Below are 26,622 nucleotides of genomic sequence, written 5' to 3'. Positions count from 1 at the left end.
ACCAAGCACCCGCCGCCATCTTTGTACACCTTCTGATGAAATGAAGGCGAGAAACATGATAATAATTGTAGGTCACGGAATATTTTAATATACTGAAGACTCTCTGAGGAATGTACGACTGAATATTATAAAAACCTTAATGTAGGGGAGGTATGAGGACATGTATGGAGTACTAAGATGGCGCCGTCCCTTCCGGCAGCCGGTCCGTGAGGGAACCGCTGTAACTCATCTCTGGGCAGTAGATAACCAGAGCGGTGACGGATCCCGAGGGAACCATCCAGTAACTCTGGCTGCGGCCCGTCCTCCGGGTCTCTAAGCGGAACGATTGTTCGGGCCTCGGTTCCCATAGGGACGGGTTAGGCGGGGGCACTTCCGGCGCCGCTCCTGGACGTTTGAAAATGGCGGCAAATGTTGATAGTCCAAAACGGAGAAGTGTCCAGCTGCAGCGGGGAAGTCCGGAGGAGGCCGAGGGGAGGCCGCGGGGGTGTCCGGCCGCCCATGACAACCGCGGCGGGACGGAGAGGCGAGAGGATGGAAGAGCCGCCCCTTCCACGGTGTGTAGTGCGGCCCTCCGCTGCTCCTCCTGGCAGTGTGGGGTCTGTCTGCACCAGCTGCCCCGCGGGGTACAGTAAGGCCTCCGGCTTCTGCAGCAGGTGCAGCCCGTAGCCTGCAATGACAATCCGCGGCGTCCTGCCCACGAGCGCAAAGCGACTTTGTGTGGGCTGCGCACGGTCAATGGAAGCCGTCCGGCGACAGTGAGGAAGTATGGCGGAGCTGGCGTCACCGCAGAGAGCTGCTGAGCGGAAGACAGTGGACCGGTCCGCCCGCGAGCAGGAGGCCTTAGGCCTCCTTCCCACGAACGGATTTCCGCCGCGTAATTCGCGGCGAAAATCCGCTGCGTTGCCCGCAGCTATTAGGTTCTATTGAACCTAATAGCACAATGCTCACGATGCGTAATTCCACCGCGGAATTACGCACCGCGATTTCTCCCGTCCTCACCCGCAGCATGCTCTATTTTCTGCGGGTGAGGACGGGCTGTACGCACTGACGGCTTCCATTGCAGTCAATGGAAGCCGTCCGTTCACGCTATCTCCCGCTGTCACCAGCGGGAGATAGCGTGAAAAAACGCTTTCCCGCCCACCGCCGCGCGTCATATGACGCCATATGACGCGCACGGCCGCGTCACGTGACACGGCCGGTGACGCGCGGCGGTGGGCGGTGACGGGCGGTGACGCGGCGGCGGTGGGCGGGGAAGCGATTTCACGCTATCTCCCGCAGGTAAGTATAGGGGCTCTGGGGGGCGCCGTGACGGGCTTCGCAGCGGAATATTACGCTGCGGAGCCCGTCACGCTCGTGGGAAGGAGGCCTTACGAGACCCCGTACTCGCCTCTGGATCCGCTGCGTAGCGCCCGCATGACCCTGCCGCAGTACAGCACATGAGGCGGGGGCGGGGCGCGTATATACTAAGGCTGCGCTACGGCCAAAGTACAGCGTGACGGGCGGCTTCCATTGACTACGATTCCCGCAGCGCAGTCTGCCGCGGCCCCCGGGTTATCTCACGCTGCGGACATAGAGCCAGGGGGTTCATAGTGAACAGCGCGGTCCGCGCCCGCGGGCATTGGGGCGTAGGCGAACAATGGTGGATCTTAATGCACGCGGTCCTTGTGAAGAGGACGAGCTGCGCAAAACCCACCAGAGCGGCCGGCATAAAGACCCCCACGATAGAGACGCTGGTCTGTGCGCCCCGCAGGGGTCCACGAGAGCGTCATGAGCGCCACAGCGAGGAGGGCGGGGGAGACGGGCGGGTAACCGTACTGCAGGGTGAGCCGCGGGAGGCAGCGATGTTACCGTGTGCAGAACATGTCCTCCCGGGGGACCTATAATGTGTTGGAGATGTTACTGGCCGCACTCTGGGGGACATATAATGTGTTGGAGATGTTACTGGCCGCACTCTGGGGGACATATAATGTGTTGGAGATGTTACTGGCCGCACTCTGGGGGACATATAATGTGTTGGAGATGTTACTGGCCGCACTCTGGGGGACATATAATGTGTTGGAGATGTTACTGGTTGCACTCTGGGGGACATATAATGTGTTGGAGATGTTACTGGTTGCACTCTGGGGGACATATAATGTGTTGGAGATGTTACTGGTTGCACTCTGGGGGACATATAATGTGTTGGAGATGTTACTGGTTGCACTCTGGGGGACATATAATGTGTTGGAGATGTTACTGGCCGCACTCTGGGGGACATATAATGTGTTGGAGATGTTACTGGCCGCACTCTGGGGGACATATAATGTGTTGGAGATGTTACTGGCCGCACTCTGGGGGACATATAATGTGTTGAAGATGTTACTGGTTGCACTCTGAGGGACATATAATGTGTTGGAGATGTTACTGGCCGCACTCTGGGGGACATATAATGTGTTGGAGATGTTACTGGCTGCACTCTGGGGGACATATAATGTGTTGGAGATGTTACTGGCCGCACTCTGGGGGACATATAATGTGTTGGAGATGTTACTGGCCGCACTCTGGGGGACATATAATGTGTTGGAGATGTTACTGGCCGCACTCTGGGGGACATATAATGTGTTGGAGATGTTACTGGTTGCACTCTGGGGGACATATAATGTGTTGGAGATGTTACTGGTTGCACTCTGGGGGACATATAATGTGTTGGAGATGTTACTGGCCGCACTCTGGGGGACATATAATGTGTTGGAGATGTTACTGGCCGCACTCTGGGGGACATATAATGTGTTGGAGATGTTACTGGCCGCACTCTGGGGGACATATAATGTGTTGGAGATGTTACTGGCCGCACTCTGGGGGACATATAATGTGTTGGAGATGTTACTGGCCGCACTCTGGGGGACACATAATGTGTTGGAGATGTTACTGGTCGCACTCTGGGGGACATATAATGTGTTGGAGATGTTACAGACCGCACTCTGGGGGACATATAATGTGTAGGAGAAGTTACTGGCCGCACTCTGGAGGACATATAATGTGTTGGAGATTTTACTGGCTGCACTCTGGAGGACATATAATGTGTTGGAGAGGTTACTGGCTGCACTCTGGGGGACATATAATGTGTATGCGATGTTACTGGCTGCACACTGGGGGACATATAATGTGTTGGAGATGTTACTGGCTGCACTCTGGGGGACATATAATGTGTTGGAGATGTTACTGGCTGCACTCTGGGGGACATATAATGTGTTGGAGATGTTACTGGCCGCATTCTGGGGGACATATAATGTGTTGGAGATGTTACTGGCTGCACTCTGGGGGACATATAATGTGTTGGAGATGTTACTGGCTGCACTCTGGGGGACATATAATGTGTTGTAGATGTTACTGGCCGTACTCGGGGGAACATATAATGTGTATGCGATGTTACTGGCTGCACACTGGGGGACATATAATGTGTTGGAGATGTTACTGGCCGCACACTGGGGGACATATAATGTGTTGGAGATGTTACTGGCTGCACTCTGGGGGACACATAATGTGTTGGAGATGTTACAGACCGCACTCTGGGGGACATATAATGTGTAGGAGAAGTTACTGGCCGCACTCTGGAGGACATATAATGTGTTGGAGATTTTACTGGCTGCACTCTGGAGGACATATAATGTGTTGGAGAGGTTACTGGCTGCACTCTGGGGGACATATAATGTGTATGCGATGTTACTGGCTGCACACTGGGGGACATATAATGTGTTGGAGATGTTACTGGCTGCACTCTGGGGGACATATAATGTGTTGGAGATGTTACTGGCTGCACTCGGGGGGGACATATAATGTGTTGGATAGGTTACTGGCTGCACTCGGGGGGACATATACTACCGTTCAAAAGTTTGGGGTCACCCAAACAATTTTGTGTTTTCCATGAAGTCCCCCTTATTCCCCACCATGCGTTGTGAAATGAATAGACAATAGAGCCAAGACACTGACAAAGTTAGAAATAATGATTTGTATCTGAAATAACATTGTTTTTACATCACACTTTGCTTTCGTCAAAGAATCCTCCTTTTGCAGCAATTCCAGCATTGCACACCTTTGACATTCTAGCTGTTAATGTGTTGAGGTAAGCTTGTGAAATTGCACCCCACGCTTCTAGAAGCATCTCCCACAAGTTGGATTGGTTGGATGGGCACTTCTGGCGTACCATACGGTCAAGCTGCTCCCACAACAAGCTCAATGGGGTTCAGATCTGGTGACTGCGCTGGCCACCCCATTACCCATAGAATACCAGCTGCCTGCTTCTGCTGTAAATAGTTCTTGCACAATTTGGAGGTGTGTTTAGGGTCATTGTCCTGTTGTAGGATGAAATTGGTTCCAATCAAGCGCTGTCCACTGGGTATGGCATGGCGTTGCAAAATGGAGTGATAGCCTTCCTTATTCAGAATCCCTTTTACCCTGTACAAATCTCCCACCTTACCAGCACCAAAGCAACCCCAGACCATCACATTACCTCCACCATGCTTAACAGATGGCGTCAGGCATTCTTCCAGCATCTTTTCATTTGTTCTGCGTCTCACAAACGTTCTTCTTTGTGATCCAAACACCTCAAACTTGGATTCATCCGTCCACAACACTTTTTTCCAGTCTTCCTCTGTCCAATGTCTGTGTTCTTTTGCCCATCTTAATCTTTTTCTTTTATTGGCCAGTCTCAGATATGGCTTTTTCTTTGCCACTCTGCCCTGAAGCCCAAAATCCCGCAGCCGCCTCTTCACTGTAGATGTTGACACTGGTGTTTTGCGGGTACTATTTAATGAAGATGCCAGTTGGGTACCTGTGAGGCGTCTGTTTCTCAAACTAGAGACTCTAATGTGCTTATCTTCTTGCTTAGTTGTGCAACGCGGCCTCCCACTTCTTTTTCTACTCTGGTTAGAGCCTGTTTGTGCTGTCCTCTGAAGGGAGTAGTACACACCGTTGTAGGAAATCTTCAATTTCTTAGCAATTTCTCGCATGGAATAGCCTTCATTTCTAAGAACAAGAATAGACTGTCGAGTTTCAGATGAAAGTTCTCTTTTTCTGGCCATTTTGAGCGTTTAATTGACCCCACAAATGTGATGCTCCAGAAACTCAATCTGCTCACAGGAAGGTCAGTTTTGTAGCTTCTGTAACGAGCTAGACTGTTTTCAGATGTGTGAACATGATTGCACAAGGGTTTTCTAATCATCAATTAGCCTTCTGAGCCAATGAGCAAACACATTGTACCATTAGAACACTGGAGTGATAGTTGCTGGAAATGGGCCTCTATACACCTTTGTAGATTTTGCACAAAAAACCAGACATTTGCAGCTAGAATAGTCATTTACCACATTAGCAATGTATAGAGTGCATTTGTTTAAAGTTAGGACTAGTTTAAAGTTATCTTCATTGAAAAGTACAGTGCTTTTCCTTCAAAAATAAGGACATTTCTATGTGACTAGAGATGAGCGAACGTGCTCGGCCACGCCCCTTTTTCGCCCGAATACCGCGAATTCCGAGTAGTTCCGTACTCGGGCGAAAAAATTCGGGGGGTGCTGTGGCGGCACGGGGGGTAGCAGTGGGGAGAGGGGGAGAGAGAGAGGGCTCCCCGCTGTTCCCCGCTGCTCCCCCCCCCCCCCCCCGCACCGCCACGCCTCTCCCCGCCCCCCGAATCTTTTCACCCGAGTACTGAAGTACTCGAAAATGGCGGTACTCGGGTGCGTAAGTACTCGAAACGAGTACGTTCGCTCATCTCTAAATGTGACCCCAAACTTTTGAACGGTAGTGTATAATGGGTTGGAGAGGTTACTGGCCGTACTCTGGGGGACATATAATGTGTTGGAGAGGTTACTGGCCGCACTCTGGGGGACATATAATGTGTTGGAGATGTTACTGGCCGTACTCTGGGGGACATATAATGTGTTGGAGATGTTACTGGCCGTACTCTGGGGGACATATAATGTGTTGGAGATGTTACTGGCCGCACTCTGGGGGACATATAATGTGTTGGAGATGTTACTGGCCGCACTCTGGGGGACATATAATGTGTTGGAGATGTTACTGGCCGCACTCTGGGGGACATATAATGTGTTGGAGATGTTACTGGCCGCACTCTGGGGGACATATAATGTGTTGGAGATGTTACTGGCCGCACTCTGGGGGACATATAATGGGTTGGAGATGTTACTGGCCGCACTCTGGGGGACATATAATGGGTTGGAGATGTTACTGGCCGCACTCTGGGGGACATATAATGGGTTGGAGATGTTACTGGCCGCACTCGGGGGGGGACATATAATGGGTTGGAGATGTTACTGGCCGCACTCTGGGGGACATATAATGGGTTGGAGATGTTACTGGCCGCACTCTGGGGGACATATAATGGGTTGGAGATGTTACTGGCCGCACTCTGGGGGACATATAATGGGTTGGAGATGTTACTGGCCGCACTCGGGGGGGGACATATAATGGGTTGGAGATGTTACTGGCCGCACTCGGGGGGGGACATATAATGGGTTGGAGATGTTACTGGCCGCACTCTGGGGGACATATAATGGGTTGGAGATGTTACTGGCCGCACTCTGGGGGACATATAATGTGTTGTAGATGTTACTGGCCGCACTCTGGAGGACATATAATGTGTCGGAGATGTGACTGGCCGCACTCTGGGAGACATATAATGTGTCGGAGATGTGACTGGCCGCACTCTGGAGGACATATAATGTGTCGGAGATGTGACTGGCCGCACTCTGGGAGACATATAATGTGTCGGAAATGTTACTGGCCGCACTCTGGGAGACATATAATGTGTCGGAAATGTTACTGGCCGCACTCTGGGGGACATATAATGTGTCGGAGATGTTACTGGCCGCACTCTGGGGGACATATAATATGTTGTATTTATTGCTGGCCGCCCTCTGGGGGACATATAATGGGTTGGAGATGTTGCTGGCCGCCCTCTGGGGGACATATAATGGGTTGGAGATGTTGCTGGCCGCCCTCTGGGGGACATATAATGGGTTGGAGATGTTACTGGCCGCACTCTGGGGGACATATAATGTGTTGTAGATGTTACTGGCCGCACTCTGGAGGACATATAATGTGTCGGAGATGTGACTGGCCGCACTCTGGGAGACATATAATGTGTCGGAGATGTGACTGGCCGCACTCTGGAGGACATATAATGTGTCGGAGATGTGACTGGCCGCACTCTGGGAGACATATAATGTGTCGGAAATGTTACTGGCCGCACTCTGGGGGACATATAATGTGTCGGAGATGTTACTGGCCGCACTCTGGGGGACATATAATATGTTGTATTTATTGCTGGCCGCCCTCTGGGGGACATATAATGGGTTGGAGATGTTGCTGGCCGCCCTCTGGGGGACATATAATGGGTTGGAGATGTTGCTGGCCGCCCTCTGGGGGACATATAATGGGTTGGAGATGTTACTGGCCGCCCTCTGGGGGACATATAATGGGTTGGAGATGTTACTGGCCGCCCTCTGGGGGACATATAATGGGTTGGAGATGTTACTGGCCGCCCTCTGGGGGACATATAATGGGTTGGAGATGTTACTGGCCGCCCTCTGGGGGACATATAATGGGTTGGAGATGTTATTGGCCGCCCTCTGGGGGACATATAATGGGTTGGAGATGTTACTGGCCGCACTCTGGGGGACATATAATGGGTTGGAGATGTTACTGGCCGCCCTCTGGGGGACCTATAATGGGTTGGAGAGCTTTTATTACAATCATAGAATGGTGGAGTTGGAAGGGACCTCTGGGGTCATCGGGTCCGACCCCCTGCTTAAGGACATTTCTGTCCTTAAGAACATCCCGCCATTGGATTCTTCCTCTTCCTGAGTTCAGTAAAATCTGCCTTTCTGAAATCCAACCTTGAGGTCTGAGTCTTCTCAGGTCTTCCTCCCCTTGTTATCCAACATCCAAGGATATCATGATCACTGCCTCCTAAGGTCCCAGCCACCCTTACTTCCTCAACCATTCCCTCCCTGTTGGTAAGAATTAGGTCCAAGATAGCAGATCCCCTTGTTTTCTCTTCTACCTTCTGGAAGATAAAGTTGTTCCAAGAGCAGATAAGAATCTGTTGGATCCATTACTTTTACCTGAGAGATTCCCAACAAATGTCTGGATGGGTAAAATCTCCCATGATCACTCTGTTGGGCTTCTCTGAGAGCTTGGCCATCTGATGTAGAAGGAGTTCCTCCATATCTTCTGCTTGTCCCGGCGGCCTATAGTAAATGCCTACAATGGTGTCCTTTCTGTTGTTCTCTCCTTGTATTCTTACCCAAACAGTTCCTACAGAACTCCCAGCTCTGAAGCTTGAATCTCTGTGGAGATGAATGTTCTCCTAACATACAATACAACAACTCCTCCCCTTTTATTAGGTCTGTTCCTTATAAATACATTGTATCCTACAAGCCTTGTATCCAATCATGTGTATCATCCCACCAAGTTTCCGTGATGCCGATGACATCATATTTCTCTTCCTGTGTTCGGAGCTCCAGTTTTCCTTGTTTGTTTCCCAGCTCTGGGCATTTGTATATAATCATGTTAGTTTGTGATCGGGGTCTCTTGTTCCTCTACTTGCCTTCTGAATTGTTTGTCTTTGTTTATCCTTTCCACTTCTAATAACGAGGTTCTCAGTTGTATTAATTAGCTGTATATTTTTGCCTTTCACTTCCCTTCCCATATTGTTTTAGTTTAAAGCTCTCCTAATGAGTGAAGCAAATCTATGCTTACCTGTCTGTAAGGTGCAACCCGTCTCTAGCAAGCAGTCCATCATATAGGTAATTCACCCCATGGTCTAGGAATCCAAATCTTTGCTGACGGCACCATCGACGTAGCCAGTTGTTCCCCTCTAGGATCCTGTTCCATCTTCTTATTCCATGGCCATCCACTGGGAGGATGGATGAGAAGACCACCTGAGCCCCTGGTTCCTTCACCTTCTTTCCAAGGTCTTCAAAGTCTCTGCAGATAGTCGCAGATTACATTTTTGGTGGTAGATTATAAATGAGTAAAAAGGTCTGAGACAACGGGGTGGGGGGGATACTGGTATTCCCACAAATGGAAGTCGGACCACTAAACTACACAACGTGGCTAAGGGGCGTATTGTCGTTCAGGACTGTAACACTTTTGCTCATTTGGGAGTTAAGTGCCACAAAGTGATTGCAGTAATTAAAGGGACTTTTAATGTTCTCATTCCAGGTTGGCCGACTGGGCGGTGATGTGGGGGAGACGGGGTCCCCCCAGGAGAGCAGACAACGCGGTGACGACTGTGTTGGAAGGATTGACGTACAAGCTTCTTCCACCACAAGCCGAACGACCGGTGGAGAGAGAGTGGGGCCTTCTGTAGAGATGACGGCCGGGTCCTCAGGGGTACCGAGCAGCGAGAACGCCGGGCCGTCCGCACAGAGCACTTCACCGAATAGTGAGAAACGAAACCCCTCTCTATTAAGTCCATCGAGACGTCTTCCATGCGGCCCTGACAGCCCTGTAAGAAATGCAGATAGGAGAACTTCCGGCCCTCCTCGTCCAAGAGACGGCAAAGTGCAGTGTGTGTCCAAGAAGCTGCTGCAGGATGTCCTGGGGATGTGCGCCGACTTCAGCAGACAGATCCTGGAGAGTCAGAGCGACCTAAACCAGGAGCAGCGCCAGCGGGAGACCCACAACTTCATCTGGGTAAGAAGACTTCAGGCTCCGCCGCGACTTCTCAATCTATTGTCATCTTCAGCTTCTCGAATCTCTCCCTACATAGACTGGCAGAGTTGGAAGGGACCCCCGGGGTCATCGGGTCCGACCCCCTGCTCAGTGCAGGATCACTAAATCATCCCAGACAGATATCTGTCGGCCTCTGAACACTTCCATTGTAGAACTCCCCGCCTCCTGTGGCAACCTGTTCCACTCATTGATCCCCTCGCTGTCTAATATCTAATCTGTGTCTCCTCCCTTTCAGTTTCATCCCATTGCTTCTAGTCTTTCCTTGTACAGATGAGAATAGGGCTGATCCCTCTGCACTGTGACGGCCCTTCAGATATTTGTAGACGGCTATTAAGTCTCCCCTCAGCCTTCTTTCCGGATCCTGTGTGTCTGGGGAGAGACCTGTCAGTCTTTGTGCCGTGGGCGGGGAGGAGGCAGGGTGGCGGTGCCCCGTTCAGACTGACCTTCACAGTGTTTGTTCAGGGCGACGCTGGACTTCAGACCAAGAGAAGCGCGCTGCTGCGGTTCGTGCGGACTGCGGTTTGAGCTGTATGGACCAGCTGACAGGTTCCCTTTAACCCCTTAACGCTATATGACCGAAGTTTGTCATGGCTGCCGGCTGCGGGTGCTTAAAAAAAAATTAAAAAATCCCACAAGTTTGATTGTAATTGTATTTCTAACGACCCAAACAATAAATTGAACGCTCGGTTTATCCTGCGCAGCAAGGAATGGCAAAGGAGGAAATACAAGAAGCAAAATGCTAAAGCTCTTCACTCTGCCGCCCAAAAAACACACAAGGGATCACAAATGCCGCAAGTACCAATAAAACTGCAGCGCGCCACACGAAGAACATCCCTCAGATGGCGTGTTGATGGAGAAGTAAAGGCATGGCCTAAATACGCCGTGTCCTTAAGGGGTTAAAGACTCCCAGAAGCCTCATTAACCAAGTTGTGGTGTTGGCAGGGCGGCCGGGGGTCGGGGGCGGCTGCACTTCTACCTCCCGTTCCTCTACTGTCAGCCGTTTGACGTCTGAGCGGACTGTTTTCCCGTCGGCACATACGGCTTTCTTGGAGAGAGCGCTCGGGCTGAAGGATGGAATCGCGGGCCGCGCCATCCTCCACGGGTAACGCCAGATGCGACAGGTTCCCTTTATGTAGCCACTGGACCCACCAGACACCCCGGAATATTAAAGGGGTTGTCCCGCGGCAGCAAGTGGGGTTATACACTTCTGTATGGCCATATTAAAGGGGTTGTCCCGCGGCAGCAAGTGGGGTTATACACTTCTGTATGGCCATATTAAAGGGGTTGTCCCGCGGCAGCAAGTGGGGTTATACACTTCTGTATGGCCATATTAAAGGGGTGTCCCGCGGCAGCAAGTGGGGTTATACACTTCTGTATGGCCATATTAACCCCTTCCCGCTCCTGGACGTACCTGGTACGTCATGGCAGCCTGGTACTTCCCGCAACATGACGTACCTGGTACGTCCTGGAGATAGCGCGGGATCACATAAGATCCCGCGCTATCCCGCAGCGGGAGCCGGCTGTCAGTCACAGCCGGCGTCCCGCTCCAACAGCGGGGGGACATCGGAGATGCGCCCGCCGCTGTTAACCCCTTCCCTGCCGCGATCTAAGTAGATCGCGGCAGGGAAAGAGTTCACAGAGGGATCGCGATCCCTGTGTGTCTCCGGCCGGAACTCGCGATGTTATCGCGAGAGCCCGGCCTGTCACCATGGCAACAGGACGCCAGACACCGGCGTCCTGTATTGCCTGTGCCTATAATCGCTGTACAAGCGATAAGGCATGGCAGAGCAGTAGCTTTGCCATGCCTTATGACAGCGATCATAGGCATAGTGCTGCAAGTCCCTCAGAGGGACTCAAATAGTGTAAAAAAAAGAAAAGAAAAGTGTAAAAAAAAGAAAAATGTAAAAAAAAAATGTAAAAAACCCCTTTTTTTATGCTTTTTCTAATATTAGCATAAAAAAAGGGAAAAAAAAACTAAAACCCCACATATTTGGTATTGACGCGTCCGTAACGACGTGTACAAAAAGTTGAACACGCTTTCTATTTTGTACGACAAAAAGCGTAAAAAAAAACGCTAAAAAACAGAGGCAAAATGCTAATTTTTAGCATTTTGCCTCACAAAAAATGCAATAAAAGTGATCAAAAAAGCCGTACATTTCCCAAAATGGTACCAATAAAAACTACAGCTCGTCTCGCAAAAAATAAGCCCTCATAGAGCTCCGTACATAGAAAAATAAAAAAGTTACATGACTTTGAATGCAGCTATAGAGAAAAAAAAAAGATTTCCAAAAAAAGGGGGTTTTATTGCAAAAAAGTGTAAAAACCTAAAAAAAATATAACAATTTTGGTATCGTTGTTACCATACCGACCCGCAGAAAAAATTTAGTGTGTCATTTATGCTGCATGATTAACGCTGTAAAAAAAAAAAAAAAAAATCTATGGCAGAATTGATGCGTTTTCTCTCCCTGTTATCATTAAAAAAAAAAATAAAAAATTTACGATATTGTCTATATACCCAAAAGTGGCACCGATAAAAACTACAGATCGCCACGCAAAAAACGAGCCCTTATACGGCCGCGTCGACGGAAAAATAAAAAAGTTATGGCTTTTGAAAAATGGAGATGGAAAAATACCAAAAAATCGCTTGGTCCTCAACGCCAAAATAGGCCATGTCATTAAGGGGTTAAAGGGGTGTCCCGCGGCAGCAAGTGGGGTTCAGCACTTCTGTATGGCCATAATAATGCACTTTGTAATGTACATTGTGCATTAATTATGAGCCATACAGAAGTTATTCACTTACCTGCTCCGTTGCTGGCGTCTCCATGGTGCCGACTAATTCTGATGTCTTCTTGCTTTTTTAGACGCGCTTGCGCTGTGCGGTCTTCTCCCCTTCTGCTCGGTCCAGGCACGAGCGGCGTTCTGGCTCCGCCCCTTCTACGCGTCATCGCGTAGCTCCGCCCCGTCTTTTGTGCCGATTCCAGCCAATCAGGAGGCTGGAATTGGCAATGGAATGCACAGAGCCCATGGTGCACCATGGGAGAAGACCCGCGGTGCACCATGGGAGAAAACCGCAGTGCATCCCTGGGAAAGGACCGGCGGCCATCTTGGGAGAAGATTTTTTTAAAGTCCTTATTTATAAGCTTAAAAACCGCTTTAATTTGCTATTTTATGCCAGGGGGGTGACGGGGGGGAATGGGGTAAGGTAAAATTTTGAGGTTTGCCGCGAGACAACCCCTTTAACTTATCAAGAGAAAACAAAATGTCATCGGCTTCCTCGCTGACTCCGGACCGCGCCGATTCGGCAGCACCATGTGATGGCGCTCTCCACGTGAGGCCCGTTATGATGGAGTCTGAGAACCTGGCAGTAACAAGGAGAAATCAGACGGCTGAACTAGTGGGCAGACGGACAAACCTCAGTGTATATAGCGTATCCCGCAGCTCGTGACGTCACATATCTCGGGGCCCGCGGTCTGTGAAGGACTCGGCCCCCGGCCGTCCACATTTGCTCATCAGTGTTCTGTATTTCTCTTATTTGATGTTTTTGCCCTGGAAGGTAATGGCGGCTGATTTGTTCCATTTTAGAACTTTGAAACGGCTTTACAAGACAACATCAGCGTCAACGGGCAGCCGTGGCACGAAGCGCCCGACACGCCATCTGGTAAGCAGAACCTGCGACTGTCTGCAGATCTCTTCACATCCTATTCGATGGGTGAAGGGCAATAGTTTGTCAGTGTCCTTGGGTAACACGGGTGGACCTTACATATAGTTACCACTAGGAGGCGACACTAAGCAAAGAATGATGGCTGTCTGTTCCTCCTATAGAAAATTCTGGTTTGGCTTGCATCCTTGGTCCCGTCAGTCGGGGGTCGACTTTATAGAGTTGCTATTGGGGCAATCCAGGACTCACAAAACTTCAGGCATCCCACATCCCCTAAACCAAGCCCCTCTGTACCCCCTGATAACATGCTCCCTGACCTACTGACTGCAATCCCTGCCTGCCGTCACACGGCTTACTGTCTGCCGACTGTTTGTGTATAGCATCCCTCACTCTCCAGCCCGCCGTAGCGGGCACAACTCGGTATGGAGGGCCCGGGGGGATCTATAGAGGCGCTGTGACCAGATCTGGCGCGGTTGTCACGGTTTTCATTTCTCGCGCTGCTTCCTAGTGCCAACCGCTATGTGTTCTCTTCCTACAGAACCTGCTTTTAAGCTCCTTGAAGACCGGCTGGATGACTCCGTCTTGGAGACCATGATGAAAAGGAAGCGGAACCCCAGGAAAATCCTGCACCACTTTGTGAAAGGGCTGAAGGTTGAGCGGGAAATATTGGTAGGTGGGCAGATACTCCGACCGAATGCTGGGGTGATTGGCTGTCCTCACCAGAGGGAGGCGCCTTGTGGTCTTCCATGCAGGGAGTGTTCTATGGCGCCTCCTGCAGGAGATGAACGTTTGTGTAATGCACTTACTAGAGTCTTTGTAGGTAATAGAGGGTCCGGCTCTCGGGCCCCTTCCTCTCTGACCTCCATATGACTGAGTATCCGGTGGTAGAATTTGTAACCCCAGCATTTCGTTATTGCAACAATATGGATGTTTAATGTTAACTGATCTGCTTTTTGCAGGATCACTACAAGCCGGAGGTGCGGCCAGAGGAGGCGAAGCTGGACTCAAGATCTGGTGAGTGTAGAGGCCACCATGTTCTATCCATAGGGGTGGGGGTCTCGCTGCTGAGTCCCCCTGACTATGATCTGTGGTCTGCTCTGCCTGTAACTGCAGGTAGCCCCCTGCCCAGCTGAGCAGCATCAGTCTGGCACTCACCCGGGGGCGGGAGGGGGCGTCGTCCAGGAAAGAAAAGGGCGCCAGAAATGCACTTATTTGGTCAACTTTGTCTCACAGAAATAATGCAATAACAAGCGATTATAAAGTCGTATGTATTCCAAAATGGCGCCAAGCTGCAGGACGTCCCGCACAAAACGAGCCCCGCTCAAAATAAGTGTGCGCAGAAGATGGCAGAAAATAACTTTAAGATAAAATGTTTTTGAAAAAAATTAGTACAGCAAAAAAACCAAAAACACTAAGTTTGGTATCGCAGTAACCGCACCGACCCTCAGAATAAAGTCATCAGGTCACTTTTGCAGTTTGTGCGCCGTAGAAACAAGACGCACAGAAAGATGGCGGGGTGTCATGTTGGGTTTGTTTTTTTTTTTCATTTTACTTCACTTAGAATTTTCTTTAAAGGTTTTTTCAGTACATTAAATAATACAACTCGTCCTGCAAAAAACAGCCCTCATACAGCCACGCCGATGGATGAATAAAGGGGTAGGAAAAAACTAAGGGGGGGCATGTCCTTAAGGGGTTAAAAGTAGAGTAATAATAATAATCTGTATTTGTATAGCGCCATCATATCCCGCAGCGCTTACATAGACGGGGGATACAGAAAGACAAAAGTACAAACATTACAGAACCACGGTTACAAAGTAATCAGCTGATGGAGACAATAGGGGTGCGGGTCCTGCTCCAACGAGCTTACATACTACAAGTAATGGGGTGATACAGAAGGTAAAGGGGCTGGAGATGGGCGCGGTATGGCGGGGTGGAGATGGGCGCGGTATGGCGGGGTGGAGATGGGCGCGGTATGGCGGGGTGGAGATGGGCGCGGTATGGCGGGGTGGAGATGGGCGCGGTATGGCGGGGTGGAGATGGGCGCGGTATGGCGGGGTGGAGATGGGCGCGGTATGGCGGGCTGGAGATGGGCGCGGTATGGCGGGCTGGAGATGGGCGCGGTATGGCGGGCTGGAGATGGGCGCGGTATGGCGGGCTGGAGATGGGCCCGGTATGGGGAGGTGGAGATGTGCGTGGTATGGCGGGCTGGAGATGGGCGCGGTATGGCGGGCTGGAGATGGGCGCGGTATGGCGGGCTGGAGATGGGCCCGGTATGGCGGGCTGGAGAGTAAGCGAATGGAGAGTATTAGTTATTTTCTGACCACCATTACTTTTTTATTTTTCCATCATAATCTGCTTGTCCGAGGACGTTATTTTATTTTCGGGACGTCTTGTAGTTTGCGATTTTAATCTATAAAATATTTTGTCTTAACTTTTTTCTTCTTCAGTACCCTTAGGGCATTGAACTTGTGATCATTTGATTGCTCATACAGTATAATGTAATGCCATAGTATTGCATTATACTGTGTTCTGAGAGGCAGTTTATCAAACTGTGCCACAGGCATGTCTTAATATGCAATCAGTGGCAGCCCTGGGGCCATCAGAATGTTAGAGTTGGAAGGGTCCTCCGGGGTCATCGGGTCCTCCAGGGTCATCGGGTCCGACCCCCTGCTCAGTGCAGGATCACTAAATCATCCCAGACAGATGTCTGTCCAGCCTCTGAAGGAGAACTCGCCACCTCCCGTGGCAACCTGTTCCACTCATTGATTCCCCTCACTGTCTAATATCTAATCTGTGTCTCCTCCCTCTCAGTTTCATCCCATTGCTTCTAGTCTTGTGCAGATGAGAATAGGGCTGATCCCTCTGCACTGTGACAGCCCTTCAGATATTTGTAGACCGCTATTAAGTCTCCTCTCAGTCTTCTCTTCTGCTAAACATTCCCAGATCCTTTATCCGCCCCTCATAGGACATGATTTGCAGACCGCTCACCATCTTGGTAACTCTTCTCTGGACTTGCTCCAGTTTGTCTGTCTTGTATAAAGTGGGGTGCCCAGAACTGGACCCAGTATTCCAGATGAGGTCTGACTAAGGAAGAGTAGAGGGGATAATGACCTCATGTGATCTAGACTCTGTGCTTCTCTTAATACATCCCAGAATTGTGTTTGCCTTTTTGGCTGCTGCATCACATTGTTGACTCATGTTCAGTCTATATGATCTATTAGTATACCCAAGTCTTTTTCACCTGTGCTGCTGCTTAGCCCAATTCCTCCCATTCTGTATGCACTTTCTTCATTTTTCTTGCCCAGATGTAGGACTTTGCATTTCTCCTTGTTAAATACCATTCTGTTAGTCGCCGACCACTGTGCAAGCTTTTCTAGATCTTTTTGAATCCTCTCCCTCTCTTCCCTAGTGTTAGCTATCCCTCCTAGCTTTGTGTCATCAGCAAATTTGATCAGTTTCCCACAATTCCCTCCTCCAGATCATTTATAACAATGTTGACCAACACTGGGCCTAGGACAGAGCCTTGTGGTCCCCACTTGATACATTCTTCCACTTGGATGTGTAGCCATTTATGACCACTCTTTGAGTACGATCACTCAGCCAGTTGTGAATCCACCTAACAGTTGCCTTGTCAATCCCAGATTTGGTCATTTTCTCAATAAGTCTGGTATGAGATACTTTGTCAAATGCTTTACTAAAGCCAAGATATACTATATCCACCGCATTTCCCTGATCAACCCAGTCGGTGATTCTGTCATAGAAGGAAATTAGATCCATCTGGCATGACTTGTTTGTTACGAACCCATGCTGGCTCTGGTTACTTACTCCATTCTCATCCAAGTACTTGCATACATGCTGTTTAATAATTTGTTCAGAGACCTTTCCTGGTATAGAAGTCAGGCTTACAGGCCTGTAGTTTCCTGGATCCACCTTCTTCCCTTTTAAATATAGAGACAACATTTGTCTTTCTCCACTCTTCTGGGACTTCTCTGGTTCTCCAGGAATGTTCAGACAGTAGGGAATCCCCCACGACCAGCGCACTCCTTTTCTTCTTCACAACAGCACTTCTTTTTCTCCATTCAAGAGGACTTACTACACAGCTCTTTGTGGGTAGAGTCATTTCTTGCTGTACCTCTTTCTCCTCTGCTCTGCTCTTTGTGGGTAGAGTCATTTCTTGCTGCACCTCTTTCTCCTCTCCTCTTTGTTGGTAGAGTCATTTCTTGCTGTACCTCTTTCTCCTCTCCTCTGCTCTTTGTGGGTAGTGTCATTTCTTGCTGGACCTCTTACTTCTCTGCTCTGTTCTTTGTGGGTAGAGTCATTTCTTGCTGGACCTCTTTCTCCTCGGCTCTTTGTTGGTAGTCATTTCTTGCTGCACCTCTTTCTCCTCTCCTCTGCTCTTTGTGGGTAGAGTCATTTCTTGCTGGACCTCTTTCTCCTCTGTTCTTTGTGGGTAGAGTCATTTCTTGCTGGACCTCTTTCTCCTCTGCTCTTTGTTGGTAGTCATTTCTTGCTGCACCTCTTTCTCCTCTCCTCTGCTCTTTGTGGGTAGAGTCATTTCTTGCTGGACCTCTTTCTCCTCTGCTCTTTGTGGGTAGAGTCATTTCTTGCTGGACCTCTTTCTCCTCTGCTCTTTGTGGGTAGAGTCATTTCTTGCTGGACCTCTTTCTCCTCTGCTCTTTGTGGGTAGAGTCATTTCTTGCTGGACCTCTTTCTCCTCTGCTCTTTGTGGGTAGAGTCATTTCTTGCTGGACCTCTTTCTCCTCTGCTCTGTTCTTTGTGGGTAGAGTCATTTCTTGCTGGACCTCTTTCTCCTCTGCTCTTTGTGGGTAGAGTCATTTCTTGCTGTACCTCTTTTTCTCCTCTGCTCTTTGTGGGTAGAGTCATTTCTTGCTGTACCTCTTTCTCCTCTGCTCTTTGTGGGTAGAATCATTTCTTGCTGCACCTCTTTCTCCTCTGTTCTTTGTGGGTAGAGTCATTTCTTGCTGTAACTCTTTCTCCTCTGCTCTTTGTGGGTAGAGTCATTTCTTGCTGTAACTCTTTCTCCTCTGCTCTTTGTGGGTAGAGTCATTTCTTGCTGGACCTCTTTCTCCTCTGCTCTTTGTGGGTAGAGTCATTTCTTGCTGGACCTCTTCCTCCTCTGTTCTTTGCGGGTAGAGTCATTTCTTGCTGGACCTCTTTCTCCTCTCCTCTGCTCTTTGTGGGTAGAGTCATTTCTTGCTGTACCTCTTTCTCCTCTCCTCTGCTCTTTGTGGGTAGAGTCATTTCTTGCTGGACCTCTTTCTCCTCTGTTCTTTGTGGGTAGAGTCATTTCTTGCTGGACTTCGTTCTCCTTCTGGTACCGGTTCCCGAGCAGTATGGATGCTGGCCAACTTCGGATCCTCCGGCGTCTTTGGGTCACATGCTTCCATTCCTCGGCTTCTGCAGGTACACTGGACATTTCTTCTCCTTTTACATTTTGAAGACTTTCTTCTGCTGTCAAGAAAATCCTCACCTTCCTTAAAGGGGTTTTGTCATTAAAAAAAAAATTATCTAAACTTACTTATTCCTTCCCTGTCTGTCTCCTTATCACATCTTCTCCAGTGCCCCAGGTCAGCTCACTGCAGGCTGGGACCAGCTTGTTATGAGGGCTGCTTATCACAAACTCCTTCCTGCTGGGTCAGTGAAGGTCACGTCCCTGTGCTGTAGCTTCACTGCCTAGGAAGGAATTGTAATCTCTGAAGTAGATAGGCAGTTCTCCTGCTGGCCTGTGAGCTGTGAGGTAACATATATTGGAAGACTGCCAACCTCACAGGAAGGAGAAGAATCAGGCAGCTGAAGCTGAAGTGAGCCCCCGGACTGCAGGAGACAGGATAACATGGGGGAGGTGAAGATCTGGTAAGTAGACTGATGGGGGAGGAATAGATAAGTAGAGCATTTTTCTTTTTTAGTGACAGAACCCCTTTAATGAGTTACAATGTATCTATTCTCTCCTGAAGACTCTGCACCTTTTCCTCCAGTAGAGACACAAGCTTACATTTCTGGCCGGTGAAGCTTGGCTTTTCCTCTGGTCGGTCTGTAAACATATAGCATACGCTGCAGCTCACCACATGGCTCCTCCCACTTCCATATTGTCCCATGGTGTCACTTCTAAAAGTCAAGAATTCTTGTGGTGATAGTAGCGTCTTATAGGTCATATAAGTGTACAGTTGTGCGCTGTCAGGCGATGTCCAGGAGCAGCCAGATCCGGCTAAACGCAGCAGTCTTCCACCTCGCAGCGGAGTAGACCAACTATCCCCATCATGACAACTGATCAGCAGTTTGCAATATAATCGCAGGGGGCGGTTCAGGATGTGTGAATGTTGCTGGCAGAATGGCCGGGCAGTTAAGGGTTAACAGCCGTGTCCAGGGGGAATCGGCGCAGAACACTGGGAGCAACAAGCGTCATCCAGATCGGCCGCTTCTCCTTGGGGCTCATTCACACTTGTGTTTACCCTCCTCTTTGGCTTCCCGTCTCATTCTGTTTCTCTGCTCAATAGAACAAAGTCTTCCGTTTTTACCACAATTGTCTTTAACCCCGAGGGCTCCTTGTTGCTTTCGTTCTGTGAGGTTAAGCAGTAATGCCGCAAAAAGCCCGACGCCTCTAAAAAACGGAAACCTGAAGCCGCTGGAAGCTTTGGTTTTAAAAACCCTGTTGAAGTCAATGGTGATAAGCGGAAGCCGTTAGTTCTGTCTCTGCCCCAAACTGGAAGCGCTTATTCATTGTTTCCTCCTCTTAGAATCCCGCATGACGGAACAAAGCGCCGCCGCCGCCGCCATCTGTCAGCAGATTAAGGAAACCATGAAGGTAAGAGGAGACCATTAGATGTGCGTAGTAATGCTGCCTCAATCTGCTGTATATCCCCCGGACCGGGCCTCTAGCCATGGGACACGCAGCGGCGGACGTGGTGGTCGCGGTAATCCAGACCTGCAGCGCCTCCCATCGGGGCCTCGGAACCCTTTCCCCCTCCAGGGCATAAGTTTACGTCCTGGCAGCGGGGTACTTCCTGCAACAGGGCGTAAACTTACGTCCTGGGAATAGCGCGGGATCACTTATGATCTCGCGCTATCCCGCAGCAGGAGCCGGCTGTCAGTCGGCCTCCCGCTGTAACAGCGATGGTGCATCGGTGATCTATGTAGATCGCGGCATGGGAGGGGTTCAAAGAGGAAGCGCGCTCCCTCTGTGATGTCACCAATCTCTCGCAATATAATCGCAGAGAGCCTGGCTGGTTCCTATGACACTGGCGTCCTGTATTGCCATAGCCTGTGATCGCTGTATAAGCGATAAGGCAGCCCTGTCATGCCTCATCACAGCGATCTTCAGTGCTGTACTATAAGGGCCCCAAAGGGATGCAAATTGTGGGGGGGGGGGGGGAACCCTTTTTTATGCTTTTTCTCATATTGGCATAAAAAAGGTAAAAAATAACCCCACATATTTGGTATTGTTGCGTCCGTAACGACGCGTACAATAAGCTGCACATGCTTTGGACTGTGCAGGGGAAGAAAGCGTTAAGAAAAACACTAAAAAACTGATGCAAAATGCTAATTTAGCATTTTGCCTCCCTAAAAACACAATAAAAGTGATTTTTAAAAAGCCGTATGAACCCCAAGATGGTACCAATAAAAACTACAGTTGGCGGACTTTGAATGCAGCGATTTAGAGAAAAAGATTTCCAAAAAAAGGGGATTTATTGCAGAAAAGTTGAAAAACCTTAAAAAAAAGTAAGAATTTTTGTCTCGTAACCGTACCGACCCGAAAAAATGGATTGTGTAAGTAATGCTGCATGATTAACGCTGTTAAAAAAAATAAATTAAAATCTATGGCAGAATTGATGCGTTTTCTCTCCCTACGATCATAAAAACAAATAATATAATAATTTTCTGCCTCCTCCGGCCCCGACTGCTGAAAGAGCTTAATAGCAGTGCAGGGGAGCCGGCCGGAGGACGCGGCTGAGCGCCGGAGAGGTGAGGAATACATTTTTTTTTTCACACTTCTTGATGATTATCAGGGAAGGGCTTATATTTCAAGCCCTTCCCCGATAATCATACTGCAGGACTTGCCAGAAAGTACTGCTTTCAATGGGATCGGCAGCAGCGCTAGCCCCATTGAAAACATAGGAAGAATGCCGCTGACTTCTGCCACAGCTGTGACAGAGGATTCCTTCATTCCTGCGGTCCCCGCGGGGATGAAGGAAACTCCTGCCACAGCTGTGGCAGAAGTCCCTGGCATTCTCCATCTCTTTTCAATGGGGCAAGCGCTGCTGCCGCTGGCCCCATTGAAAAGACTGGCGATATGTCGGCGGGATGCCGTTTTTTTTTTTTCTTCTCGCACTGCGATGGGAGACTTTAACTTTAGTCTTGCATCGCAGTGGAGAAAAAAACGCCAGTGGGTGGGAGCCCTAAGTTTTACACTCATCCTTCCGTCCTGACGTCCTGTGCCCCCTCCCCCTGTTGGCCCGGCGCCTCTGGTTGACCCCTCCCCCTGTTGGCCCGGCGCCTCTGGTTGACCCCTCCCCCTGTTGGCCCGGCGCCTCTGGTTGACCCCTCCCCCCCCCTGTTGGCCCGGCGCCTCTGGTTGACCCCTCCCCCCCCCTGTTGGCCCGGCGCCTCTGGTTGACCCCTCCCCCCCCCTGTTGGCCCGGCGCCTCTGGTTGACCCCTCCCCCCCCCTGTTGGCCCGGCGCCTCTGGTTGACCCCTCCCCCCCCCTGTTGGCCCGGCGCCTCTGGTTGACCCCATATGGTTTCTTTCATTTTTCAGGCACTTCCAGCTCACTTAGAAAAAGCGGAAGGATTTTCCCAGGTTCTCAGTCTTCAGCCGCTGCTGCAGGGATCTCATCTACGCCAAGATATCTTCTCCAATCAAGTAGCCCCACAGCCCCCGGCAGAGCTTGAGACCACCCCGGGTACCAGTGTGCCCGCAGCGACCCTCTCCCCAGGGCGCAGCCTGAGACGACGGCCAAGCTCTTCACTCCATAATGACTTGTATCCTCTGAGGTCGAAGCGGAAGATCAGCCTGGAAGGATGAGGGGGACCGATCCGTGCCATGAACTGTAACTTATTACTGTGTCCTCACCCGCTGACCACGAGGGCCGACCGACGGCCACCACTGCATCACACTCCTACCACGGAAGATCAGATCCTTACAGGGGTCTCCCACTGCCTAAAACTACTTCCCCAACACACTCTCCGTCCTCGCTGCGGCCGCAGCCCAGGTCATGTGACTGCTGCAGCCTATCACTGGCTGTAGTAAGTCATTGCTGGCCCAGTGCTTGGTTGCCACAGTCACATGTCCTGGTCTTCCGCAACTATGAAGGGCGGAGGGGCTTAGCTAGTGGGAACCCCCCCTCCCTTATAGCTTGCCCGTCTGCGCTCTATGGTGGGCGTCTCCCGTCGCTGGAGAAGACTTCTCAGATGTGGACTAGCTATTTGTCAGTGGGCCAAAGACGGGGCGGCAGCTTGCTGTAATGGAACTACACCGACCAGCAGGCCCTCTACGTGGTCAGGTAACAATTGTCAGGTGTTTTGCCCCAATAGCCGGTGCCGTTTACCACAATTCATTGCGGCTGCCTGGGCCTGTGGTGTTTTATAAGGGTCATTGAGCTTATAGGGGGTCTCCAAGTGTGATGCGTGAGCTAGAAGGCTGCAGTAAGTAATAGAAGCAGTGGTGGTCCTAGCGGGTGCTGCGCCTGTCCTCCCACCTGCCCGCTGCACCCAACCAGAGGCCGCAGCATGGCTCCCAGCATCTTAGTGGTGATGCCAGGGATAGGGCGAGTGACTGCTGCTGTCTGTAATGAGGGGGAGGGGCATGCAATCTGTCTTGCTGGATCGGCAGGTGCCTACGGCTGCTTCTATTACTTTAATACACTCTCAGCCTCTTCTCAGATGATGATTCTGCACTTGCAGCCACTTTAGTGAGCGATGACCAAACTGGCACCCATGTGTGCCCACCGCAACAGTCACCTCTGGGCTGGGAGCGGGTTGGCAAGCGCATTGCTCTCCCATTGAGCCATAGAAGTGAATGGAGCGCTGGTTACCGTGTACTATCGCCCCATTCACATGGCGGAGTCGGGGCGCACAGAGCTGGGGGGAGCGCATCAGTCGGACCCCTGTAATCGCACACAGATTGTGGATGGGGAAATGGCATTGATGTGAAAACACCTTTAAGGTATATTATGCAGCGAGTCTGCGGACTGGAAGGCGAGTGGTCCAACCTGAATGATCACGGAGGGATGTTGGGCCCTGCGGCGGCCGTGGAACGTATTCTACATTCAGCTTCTACTCTTCCTGCTCCGTATTCAGACGACTTCAGCGATTTTCTGCTTGGTGAAGCCGATGGCACAGCTGCCTCCTTCCCCTGGTGCAACTCAGACCCCTCGCCTTGTATGAGGCTCTCTAGATGTTGCTGAAGATTTGTAAATACGATTTGGAGAAATCTTACAAAATGATTATTAAACCCCCATCTGCCCTATGAGTCGGCAGCCGTGTCATCACTTCTCTGCCCCGGGGCCGACGCACACAGAATATTGCTGGTACTTCTGCATGGCTGGCCGCTGCGTGCGGAGTCTTCTGTCCTGTGTGAACAGTCCCCGAGGCGGACACTCTGAGTTTGTCAGATGGCATGGAATTATAAGACGCTCTTCCTGCAGCCACCAGCCGAGGGCGCTCTGTGCAGCTGGTGACTGGGTGAAGAGAAGCCGTTTGGGGTCTCCTCCTGTTACGTTCAGCGTTTCCCTCTCCACCTTCTTATAGTAAATGGCCGCGCCAGGACCGATCCTTGAAAGGGTTGTCCTATCAGGGCCTATGGTCATCCTACAGGGGCGTCCCGATAGTCAGGAGCCGCCACCAGTGAGCGCAGCGTGTCTTCCGAAGGGCACGGGGCAGGTTTACTGACATCTAAAACACCGGTCTAAACCAAGTGCCACAAATTATTAAGGGGTTCAAGCCGCCTCGTCTACTTGTCCCAACGGGCACCACTGCTGTGTGCCACATTGATGCCAGCTGCCCACGCCCCCCAATGTTTATCCCCACCTCCTTGAAGTCTTCGGGTGTGATGCAAACAGGGGCTCTTCACACTTGCAGTTTTTGTGCAATGCGGTTTTAACATTAGTAAGTCCTATTGACAGTTGCAGCGCGATCGCCCGTGTGAGGGCGGCCTGATTAAGGCAAAATTGCCACAAGCCCGTTGGCGCACATTTACATCTGCATTAGTGGCTCCGATGCTCCCCCTCCCCCATAGTCAATGCTGTCCGTTCTGCCCGAGCAATCGCTGTAGCTAGCGGTTCTGGGATAGAGCTGGTGTGAATGAGGCTCTCCGTACGTCTGCCACTATGCCTCTTAACCCCTTCCTGCCCCCGACAGTGAATATATGTCCTGGCTGTACCTTACATCCTATGAATAGGGTGGGCCCACGCCAGCCGCAACTTTTAACCCCTTACTTGCCAAGAACGGTGCAGACAGCGGCATGTAAAGGGTCCACAGAGGGCGGGCTCTCTGCGATGTCATCATCCCTGTGCCATATAATAGCAGAGCGACCCCTACCTGTTACCAATGCACACTACAGCGCGCCACGCAAAAAACCCACCGCCGACGTCCGGCCGCGCCCGCCGAGCCATAAATATGGTATGGCTTTAGGAAAGTGACAATAAAAATGGTCACATCTCAGGACCAAAGTCAGAACTATTGTAAGTGGGGGACTGTCGCCATACCCATCCGCCCGCAGACCCACTGTCAGATCTACATGCCCGGCCTTACCCACTATATAACCTGGTGTGTAATGCCACCCTCAGAGGGTGCTCCGTGCCGGACTGTGACAGCAGCAGTCTGCCTGACAGCACCCGCGGCGGTCTGATTACACGGCCTCTTGTAGTCGCCGCCGGACACCAGATGAGACACAGGGTGCAGGAAGTCTTATCAATGGATCCACCGTCCTCACTGCGCCTGTAGCGGTCTGAGTCACCGCAGCGAGGGAGGAGCTGCTATCAGCGGGGGCTCAGAGTATGCAGCCCCTCCGTCTCCAGCAGTCTATATGACCATCCTTGTAGGTGGGGCGCTCTCTTCCTGACCTCCTTATTTGGCAGTTTGGGGCTCATTCCATCTGCTCTACGGACAGCTGAGCGGGGCAGATAACCCGGCGACTGGCCCCTATACAGATTGTCGCGAGGTAAGGCAGAGACGTACGCAAATGTGACTTTCCGTGCTAGAATTCTGCATGTGGCTTTTGTCCATTGACAGCAAATTCTGAACGTGGATCCGCGCCAAAATCCATAGCAGAAAGACGTGGCACGTGCTGCAGTGACTTCCACCTTGTGAACGTACCCTGAAAGTGGTTTCATCTTTACAGCAGTGACTGAGGGTGAGAAGACGCCATATCGTTGTGATTGGCACAAACCTGACCTGCGGCGCGCCACGATCCTGAGAATGTGCAGCAGAGCTCCAAACACTTGTACCAGAAGTGCGGCCCCACTGACGCGGATGAGGAGAGCGGGGGGCGCCGCTGGGCGGGGAAAACGTAAGGGAAACAAGTCTGATCCCTTCACGGGAGCAGTGGGGGTCCCAGAGGCGAGAACATAAAGTTATGGATTACCCCAGTGGGATATCGTCACGTTATCAGATTGGAAGACCCCCAGTATGCTGAAAATATAATGCAGATTGCAGCTCTGCACCAAGAGCATCCCTGCAGATGTATAATATATATGTAATATGTGTAATACACTATGCTGGCACAAGTATCCCCCCCCCCCCGCAGTCAGGTGATGTGTGAACATTAGGTATAAAGGAGAGGATTCCACAGGAGATCCCAGAAACCATCAGATGCCCTCAGGTGTAGAGCTGACAACGGGGTCTGGTGGAGTGATGTCACCAGGTGAAGAGCTGACAATGGGGTCTGGTGAGGGGGATGTCACCAGGTGTAGAGCCGACAACGGGGTCTGGTGGGGGGGATGTAACCAGGTGTAGAGCCGACAACGGGGTCTGGTGGGGGGGATGTAACCAGGTGTAGAGCCGACAACGGGGTCTGGCGGGGGGATGTCACCAGGTGTAGAGCCGACAACGGGGTCTGGCGGGGGGATGTCACCAGGTGTAGAGCCAACAACGGGGTCTGGCGGGGGGATGTCACCAGGTGTAGAGCCGACAACGGGGTCTGGCGGGGGGATGTCACCAGGTGTAGAGCCGACAACGGGGTCTGGTGGGGGGATGTCACCACCATCTGCCAGAGTCCA

At 50.9% G+C, this 26,622-nt stretch overlaps 1 protein-coding gene across 1 annotated transcript; it reads left to right on the top strand.

Annotated features, from left to right (window-relative positions):
• The first annotated feature begins 187 nt into the window (after window positions 1–187).
• Window positions 188–23,877, top strand: NSL1 (NSL1 component of MIS12 kinetochore complex). Its single transcript, XM_066595052.1, has 7 exons — window positions 188–554; window positions 9,220–9,693; window positions 13,315–13,390; window positions 13,929–14,059; window positions 14,350–14,404; window positions 20,146–20,213; window positions 22,164–23,877. The coding sequence occupies exons 1-7, from the start codon at window positions 399–401 to the stop codon at window positions 22,428–22,430; spliced, it is 1,227 nt and encodes a 408-aa protein (XP_066451149.1). The 5' UTR covers window positions 188–398; the 3' UTR covers window positions 22,431–23,877.
• Window positions 23,878–26,622: the final 2,745 nt, after the last annotated feature.

This window comes from Eleutherodactylus coqui, chromosome 3 (genome assembly GCF_035609145.1).
Source record: "Eleutherodactylus coqui strain aEleCoq1 chromosome 3, aEleCoq1.hap1, whole genome shotgun sequence".
NCBI classification, from domain to species: Eukaryota; Metazoa; Chordata; class Amphibia; order Anura; family Eleutherodactylidae; genus Eleutherodactylus; species Eleutherodactylus coqui.
This window is presented reverse-complemented; position numbering and strand designations above follow the sequence as displayed.